The sequence below is a fragment of the Rhincodon typus genome, chromosome 6 (genome assembly GCF_021869965.1).
Source record: "Rhincodon typus isolate 14 chromosome 6, sRhiTyp1.1, whole genome shotgun sequence".
Lineage (NCBI taxonomy): Eukaryota > Metazoa > Chordata > Chondrichthyes > Orectolobiformes > Rhincodontidae > Rhincodon > Rhincodon typus.
Window position 1 is genome coordinate 857101 of NC_063337.1, and position 9515 is coordinate 866615.

General features: G+C 44.6%; 1 protein-coding gene across 1 annotated transcript in view; it reads right to left on the reverse strand.

The window, feature by feature from the left end:
• Positions 1-1304, reverse strand: part of LOC109926526 (hemopexin) — a 12591-nt gene extending 11287 nt beyond the window's left edge. The window contains exons 1-2 of the mRNA XM_048597845.1: positions 1209-1304; positions 662-729 (exon numbers count right to left, since the gene is read on the reverse strand). Coding sequence (XP_048453802.1) covers positions 662-729; positions 1209-1273 — 133 coding nt within the window. The 5' untranslated portion in view covers positions 1274-1304. The remainder of the gene's footprint in view (positions 1-661; positions 730-1208) is intronic.
• Positions 1305-9515: the final 8211 nt, after the last annotated feature.

The window sequence follows — 9515 nt, forward strand, 5'->3', positions numbered from 1 at the left end:
TAATGTCCTGGAGACCTGGGTTCAAATCCGGCCACGGCAGATGGTGGAATTTGAATTCAAAATCAAAAAAAAAGCTTGAATTAAGAATCTACTGATGGCTATGAAGCCTTTGTTAATTGTTGGAAAAACCCATCCAGCTCTCGGATTGCCTTCAGAGAAGAAAACTGCCGTCCTTACCCGGTCTGGCCTACATGTGATTCCAGACCTACAGCAATGTGCCTGACTCTCAAGTGCCCTCTGAAATGGCTGAGCAAGCCCTCCGTTCAAGGGCAGCTAGGGACAGTCAATAAATGCTGGCCTAGCCAGCCATGCCCATATCCCACGAGTGAATTAAAAAGAAGTTAAAAGAAGAGGAAACTGAAAGTGGAAGTGTGCAATTGCTGTTAGTTGTGGAGGAGCCATCTAGTCACACCTCTCCAGAGTGGATTTGAGAAATTTGGAATTCTCTTTGGCGAATGATAACTGATGCTTGAAGGATTGATCGTCTATTTTAAATCTGAGATTGATAGGTTTTTGTTCACCATTAAAAGATATCAGGACAAAGTTGGGTAGATAGAGTTCATTTGCAGGTGAGCTATGACCTTATGAATGATGTGACTGATGTGAGTGCATTAGATTGCTCGTGGTGTTCACAGATAAGAGTAGCCAAGTGGACACAAACCTTCATGTCTGGGGTGGGAGTGATGCTGGTTCAACTCATCTTCTGTAATGTTTGGCCGGTGCTTTAACCTGGAATAAAATAATAAATCATCACTTTCTGTGTTGATTCAATCATTCATTGTTCTGAAGAACAATTTCAATTTGTACTCCTCTCAATTTGCTTTCCTGCAGCAGAAATAAAGTCCTTTCCTTTAGAATTTGAGCCTTTTAGCTTCTTTGCCACCTCCCTTTCTATCAGACACGTCAGAGACTGGAGCAAAGAATCCAGAAGGTAAAAGCAATTCTCTTTCTCTCTTGTTCCTGACGTGTACACTAGCTCAATCTCTTTGATCGTCTGCATCTATTTGAACCATCTCTTAGTTTGTTTGAAACTACACAAAATAAATAAATGAATTCACAAGTTTTTGGCAAGTCTTGGTGAAAGTTATTTTAAAACAGACAGTACATGGACTTAGTCAGCTTTATGGTCAGTTAATGACATGTTAATGGAAGTTTAACAGTCGACAGCACAATATCCTGCAAGAGCTGCGCACAGAAACAATACTTACCAGGGGTAACAGAAGCTGAGGGCCACAGCCCAGAACAGACACAATCCTCCCAGCAGAAACTTCATCGTCACTTGATAGATCTGTGAGGACTGAGTGTTGTGCCCAAGCCTGGGGCTCTATATATATCTGATTCTGCAGCCCCGTTTCAAAATAAACAGATGGCAAGGTCCTCTGGAACAGAGAGACCAGAACAAACAGTCCTTGACTCACCATCTCTTTCGAAAGGTCTTTGATAAAGTTGCACATATCAGATTTGTTCACAAAACCAAGATCCATGAGGTTAAAGGAACAACACCTGAATGGGCACAAAGTTGGCAGAGGGCCAGAGAGTGAGGAGGAAGGGCAGAACACGGTCAGGAGCCCAAAGTCAAGAATATGGGGCCAAGGCACTGAATGAACTGGGTACATGGGCATCACTTCAATGTTAGCAGGTGGCAGGGAAGGTGGAATATATTGAAGAAGGAGGAGGACAGTGGCATGCCGATGAAGAATAAAGCCAGGCTGGTGAAAGGGTGAGATTAGGGCAGATAAAGTATAACCCAGGGAAGAGTGAAGTGATACATATTTGAAAGAAGTGTTCAAAGAGGCAATACAAACTAACATGACCATTCAGCGGTGAGTGCTGGAATGGAGAGATTTCAGGGTCCATGTGCACAAGTGCCAGGACAGATTGAGAAAGTGGTTCATAGCATGAGAGATCCTGGGTCCTGTAAACACAGGCACAGAGTACAAAGGCAAGGAAGTGATGCTGAACCTTTATAAAACAGATTCAGATCCAGCTGGAGGATTATCTCCTGTTCTGATCAGTGTTCTTTATAAAGGATGTCATGAAGTGAATGTGGTGAGACTAGAGAAGCTGGAGTTCTCTTTGGAGCTGAGCAGGTTAAGAGGAGATGTGATTTGAGTATACAGAGTTATGAATGATTTTGATGGAGTAAATAAAGAGAAACTGTTTCCAGTGGAGGGAGGGTCAGAGACAAAGGACACAGATTTAATAATGCTGGTAAAAGAACCCAAGAAATGTTATTTTTCCCACAGTGAGTTGTGATCTGGGAATATGCTCCCTAAAGAGGCAGTGGGAGCAGTTTCAACAGGAACTTTCCAAAAGGGAATTGGAAAAATACTTAAAGTGAAAAATTTTCCAGGCTACAGGAGAGAGGAAAAGTTGGACTGATCTTTCACGTTAGCCAGTACACATTAGTACGGTGGGCTGAATGGCCTGTGCTGTCCGATTCAATAGTTGTATGTTCACACAGATTAGACATTAACCACACAGCATAGCCAACATTGCGGAGGTTACTGTATGAAATCCAGACCAGTGCTTGTCGATTAAACAAGGCTCCTCTTGACCCCCGGCCTTTCTGGATCCTCTCACGGAACACAACCACTTGGATATTTAAAGAGACACCATCTTCATTCTTGGCACAAGAAGAGCCAGGACACTTTGCAAGGTTGTGGCATAGCAAGTAAAAATATACTGAATAGGTGCTGCTTGGCCTGCTGTGTTCATCCAGTTCTACACCTTGTTGTCCCTGAATAGGAGCAAGCCAGTCAGTCACTGAAAATTGTTCTACTATTACAATGGATTGAAGCTTCTCGGTAACTCAGTTGCTGCATTCTCTCATTGTGTCACAGCTTATCACAAAATGCCAGCAACATCACATCAATCCTGCACAAACAAAGCAATGAAGTGTTCGTGATGCAATACTGTGTTTTAATCTCAGCCACCACTATTCCTTACAAATAGAAGCTGTGCCACTTTCAGCCATTGTGTCAAATCTTATTGAAGGATACAAAGAAATTCTTGCATTTGTACATTAACTCCACAATATTTGTAGGTACAGGTACACCCAAGGTCAGCCCCAGACACCATTTTTCATTTTTTTGATTGACTGGTCTGATCTGATTGTGTGTTTCTCTACAGTAGATTGGAGAGTTATGTTGGAAGTGTATCTGGGTTTTCGTTTATTATCGACAGGGAGTCTGTGCTCCTGTACCCCATGGATAGAGTCATACAGCACAGAAACAGACCCTTCGGTCGAACCAGTCCATGCCGACCATAATCCCAAACTAAACCAGACCACCCTGCCTGCGCTTGGTCCATATCCCTCCAAACATTTCCTATTCATGTAGTTATCCAAATGTCTTTTAAATGTTGTAACTGTACTTACATCTAACATTTTCCCTGGAAATTCATTCCTCATACAAACCACTCTGTAAAACAATTGCTCCTCATAGCTTTTTTTAAATCTTTCTCCTGTCACCTTAAATATAAGCCCCCTAGTCCTGAAAACCCCCATAGGTAATGGGGATTTGGTGTATTACACTTTTTAACAACCTCAGACCACTCCAAAACACTTCTGCAAAGCAGAACAGGAGCACCCAAACGGCGTCTTCAAAAGGAATGGATTCACAAAAAGCACAATCTGCCCTTACCTCCGAGACAGACCGCAACATGACCAGACTCATTAATCACCCTACATTACATCAAGGACATTTCAGAGATGAACACCAGACTACTCAGACCCCTAGGTATCAGAATAGTCCACAAACTGACAACCACCCTACGACAGCTACTGACAAATGTAAAGGATCCCATACCCAAAACCAGTGTAACCATTGTAATATGCAAAATACCATGCAAGGACTGTGAGTAACATTATATAGGCCAAACCAGAAGAAAATTGACAATACAGATACACGAACACCAACTAGCCACCAAGAGCCACGACCAATTCTCATTTATCCCACTACACAAGGACAACGACGGACACGAATTAGACTGGGACAACACATCAATAATTGCACAAGCCAGACACAGACATGCCAGGGAATTCCTGGAGGTCTGGTATTCCAACTGGAACTCCATTAACAAACACATTGAATTAGACCCTGTGTACAAACCACTGAGAAACAGAACCGGAAGTGGTACCAACCACCCCAGCAAACCAAGGCACATAAACAACAAGCAGGACAGAACACCAATGCTTCACCGGAGGCGCACTGACATTGTTACCTAGCAGGATGACGAAACATTTGACACCTTCCCAGTCCTGAAGAAGGGTAATACCCGAAACGTTGACTGATCCTTTCCTCCTGATGGTGCCTGGCCTGCTGTGTTCTTCCAGCCTCCTGTTTGTCTACATTGGATTCCAGCACCTGCAGTTTCTTTGTCACAATTTCACTATTGTCAGCTGGAGAGTTAGGAATGAGGTGAGGAGAAACCTCTTTACTCAGAGAGTTGTTAGGGTTTGCAATGCGCTGCCTGGGAGGGTGGTAGCAACAGATTCCACAGGAGATCTCAAAAGAGAGCTGGGTATATATTTGAAAGTGATTAATTTAGATGACTATTGAGATAGGGCTGGAGAATGGGACTAGCTGGGTGACTTTTTTGGGACCCAGTAGATACAACGGGTCAAATGGCCTCCTTCTGAACTGTAAATTTCTTAAACTCACACAAAGACAGAGCTTCCACAGCCTTCTGTACTAGAGAATGCCAAAGGTTCAAACTGTCTGAGTAAAATAATATTTCCTCTCTTGGACTGAAGAGGCACCATCCCCTTAATTTTTAAATTGAGCCAATGGTTCTAGACTTGCTAAACCAGGGAAATATTTTACCTGCAACTACCCTGTCTTCTCATTTCAATGAGATCCCCTCTCATTCTTCGACACGCTGGAGAATACAGGCTCAGTTTGCCCAACCCTTCTTCATGGCACTGTCCCACCATCCCAGGAACAAGTCTGGTCAATCTACAGGAACTCCCTCCGTGGCAAGGAGACCAAAATTGTCTCTCAGTTTCCCAGGTGTAGTCTAAGCAAGCCCCTATAAAACTGAAGCAAGACTTCACTATTCCTGTACTCAAATCCCTTGCAATAAAAACAAACATTCCATTCATCTTCCTCAAACTTCCTCCAAATGTATGTTAGCCTTCAGTGACTTTATTGGCAAGGACATCCTGGTCTCTTTGTGCATCTAGACTTTGTAAACTCTCATAATTTCAAACATTCACTGCACATTTGTTCCCTCTTACCCTGGATACTCTTTCCAATTACATTCCATCTGCCACGTTCTTGCCCAGTTGTTGTGTCTGTTCAGATCCTCCTGGAGCCACTTGACATCTTCCCCACACACACATTCCCACTTTACTTTGTTTGATCTGCAAATCTGGAAACATTACATTTGGTCCTGAACTGCAGATCTTTGTATGTATGATGAACAGATGAGGCCCAAGTACTGAGTCTAGCAGTCCCAGCCTGCCATTATGAGAATGGCCTGTTTAGTATGCACAGAAAGATCCCATTGTGTCCAGGACACAAACATGGGCAAAATCTGTGGATCCCTATGGACTGCCCAAATGTCAGGGTTCCTCTCTTGTCACCCGATTGAGTCCAAAAGAATGAAAAGCACCACATTTGACGTGGATAACACAGTGTGGAGCTGGAGGCACACAGCAGGCCAGGCAGTATCAGAGGAGCAGGAAAGCTGACGTTTCGGGTCATTGACATGGGCCTGTGAGGGGCTCTTCCACCAGGAGGAGGCCCAGCTGAGCTCGTCCCAATGTGTGCTGAGAGGGAGAGACGTACTCAGCTGACTTCTCTTTCTCATTTTACTGCTGTCAGTGATGCGGGCTGAAGATGAGAAGCACCTGATCACATGGAAGAGGGAAACACACAAACTATCTTCCACTCTCTCGACACATTAAGCCAGTACACAGCTAGTGCTACAGACACTGCAGCTTTGATCAGAACCTTAACAACACATGACAATTGAATTGGCATAGAGTCCTTCAGGAGAAGGGAGAGACCCATACAATACCCTACTAAGTGGACCACAGGGGAGTACACAAAATATCTTTTGAAAATGCCTTACATATAGGGCCTCTTCCTGGTGAAATATGGAAACAGAGCCCCCCACAGCCCCAGGTTAAAGCTTCAGAGGATCCCAGATGAGATTTGGACCTCAGACATGCTGGTTCTGTGGTATATGGACAGGAACTGAACTCAAACATATGGCCAGGTAACACACTGGGGGTCACAGTCTAGGAATAAGGGGTAAGCCATTCAGGACTGAGATGAGGATGAATTTCTTCACTGAGAGAGTTGTGAACCTGTGAAATTCTCTCCCACAGGAAGCTGTTGGGGCCAGTTCATTAGATATATTCAAGAAGGAGCTGGACATGGCCCTTGCAGCTAAAGGGATCAAGGGGTATGGGGAGAGGGTGAGAGTGGGATATGGACATTGCATGATCAGCCACAACAGTATTGAATGGTATTGCAGGCTTGAAGGGCTGAATGGCCTACTCTGGATTTAGTTCCTATGTTTCTATGTGGGGGTTCAGTTAGCTTGGTTCAGTGATCCCAGGGCCAGATGGGATCTATCCCATGTTTCTGCGAGAGGAAAGGGAAGAAATAGCTGGGGCATTAGCAGATATCTTCACATCCTCCTTGACCACAGCTGAGGTTCCAGAGGACTGGAGATGAGCCAATTTTGTTCCCTTGTTTAAGAAAGGAAGCAGAGATAATCCGGGAAATTAAAGGCTGGTGAGCCTGTGGTGGGGAAGCTCTCGGAGAAGATACTGAGGGACAAGATATATGCACATTTGGAAGAAAATGGACTACTTAGCGACAGGCAGCATGCTTTCATATGGGGAAGGTTATGTCTCATCAAACTGATCGAATTTTTTCAATAGGTGAAAAAGATAATTGATGAGGGAAGGGCTGTCGATATAGTTTATGTGGACTTTAGTAAGGCATTTGCTATACATTGGCACAAAAACTAAAATCACATGGGATTCAGGGCAGGTTGGCTAGATGGATAGAAAACAGAGGGCAGTGGTAGAATGGAGATCAGTAACTAGTGGTGTTCCACAGGGATCAGTCTTAGGTCCTCTGTTGTTCGTGGTACATATAAATGATAGAACTTAGAACAGTACAGCACAGTACAGGCCCTTCAGCCCATGATGTTGTGCTGACCTATTATCCTACTAAGATCAAACTACCCTGCATACCCTACATTTTACTGTCCTCCATGTGCCTATCCAAGAGTTGCTTAAATGTCTCTAAAGTATCTGACTTCACTACCACTGCCGGCAGTGCATTCCACACACCCACGACTCTCTGTGTGAAGAACCTACCTCTGACATCTCCCCTATACCTTCCTCCAATCACCTTAAAATTATGCCCCCTCGTAATAGTCATTTCTGCCCTCGGAAAAAGTCTCTGGCTATCCACTTCATCTATGCCTCTCATCATGTTGTACATCTTTATCAAGTCACCTCTCATCCGTCTTCACTCCAATGAAAAAAGCCCTAGCTCCCTAAAGCTTTCTTCATAAAACCTGCCCTCCATTCCAGGCAGCATCCTGGTGAATCTCCTCTGCACCCTCTCTAAAGCTTCCACATCCTTCCTATAATGAGGTGATCAGAACTGAACACAATATTCCAAGTGTGGTCTAACCAGGGTTTTATAGAGCTGCAGCATAACCTCGTGGCTCTTAAACTCAATTCCCCTGCCAATGAAAGCCAACAGTCCATACGCCTTCTTTACAACCCCATCAACTTGGGTGGCAACTTTGAGGGATCTATGGGCGTGGACCCCAAGATCCCTCCGTTCTCCCACACTGCCAAGAATCCTGCCATTAACCCTGTATTCTACATTCAAATTCCACCTTCCAAAATGAATCACTTCACACTTTTCTGGTTGAATTCCACCTGCCACTTCTTTGCCCAGCTCTGCATCCTGTCAATGTCCTGTTGCAACCTACAACAGCCCTCCACGCTGTCCACAACTCCACCAACCTTCGTGTCATTGGCAAACTTACTAACCCACCCTTCCACTTCCTCATCCAAATCATTTGTAGAGATCACAAAGAGCAGAGGCCCCAGAACAGATCCCTGTGGAACACCACTGGTCACCGAGCTCCAGGCTGAATACTTTCCATCCACTAGCACCCTCTGTCTTCTATTGGACAACCAATTCTCTATCCAGACAGCCAAATTTCCCTGAATCCCATGCCTCCTGAATCCCATGATCCTGAGGAGAATGTGGGTGGTCTGATTAGTAAGTTTGCAGATGACATGAGGATTGGTGGAGTTGCTGATAATGCCAATGATAGTGAAAGAATACAACAGAATATTGATAGATTGGCGACTTGGGCACAGAAATGGCAGATGGAGTTTAATTCAGACAAATGCGAGATGATGAATTACACTGTAAATGGCAGAACCCTTAGGAACATTAACATACAGACGGATCTGGGCATGTAGGTCCACAGTTCTCAAAATGATTAAGAAGGCATATGGCATGCTTGCCTTCTTTGACCGGGGCATGGAGTACAGGAGTTGGCAAACCATGTTGCAGCTATATAAAACCCTTGTTAGGCTGCATGTGGAGTCTTGTGTGCAGTTTTGGTCACCACACTACCAGAAGGATGTGGAAGCTTTGGAGAGAGTGCAGAGAAGGCTCACCAGGATGTTGCCCAGTCTTGAGGGCATTGGTTATGAGGAAAGGTTAAGAAGACTAGGATTGTTTTTATTGGAAAGACGGCAGCTGAGAGGAGACCTGATAGAGGTCTACAAAATCATGAGAGGCATAGATAGGGTGGATAGTCAGAGGCTTTTTCCCAGGGTTGAAGTTTCAATTACAAGGGGCCACAGGTTCAAGGCGAGAGGGCAAAAGTTTAAGCGAGATGTGCAAGGGAAGTTTTTCACGCAGAGGGTGGTAGCAGCCTGGAATGCACTGCCAGAGGAGGTGGTAGAACCAGGCATGTGGCAACATTTAAGAGGCATCTGGATGGTTACATCAATAGGGAGGGAATAGTAGGATATGGACCGAATAATGGCAGAAGGTTTGTTTTTTAGTTTAGTCAGGGCGTGATAATCAGCACAGGCTTGGAGGGCCGAAGGGCCTGTTCCCATGCTTCTCTTCTGTTCTTTGTTGTTTATCAGCGTGGGTTCAATTCCTGCTCTGGCTGAGGTTACCATGAAGGACACTCCTACTCAACCTCTCCCCTCACCTGAGGCATGGTCACCCTCAGGTTAAACCACGCCCATCGTCTCTCTCTGAGAGAGTAGGATGATATTGACTTTACATTTTATTCTGTTTCATCTGGAACTTTCTTTGCTGAGCAAGGACTCTATTGTTTGTTAAACAGAACAAGCTTGACCTGTGAGTAATGAGTTTAAAACAGTCAGCTAACAAGGATGCAGGTTCAGTGGGGAGAAACAGTCAGTGGTTTACTGCCAGATTCTGGGTTAACGGGAACAGTCAGTGGTTTACTGCCAGATTCTGGGTTAACGGGAACAGTCA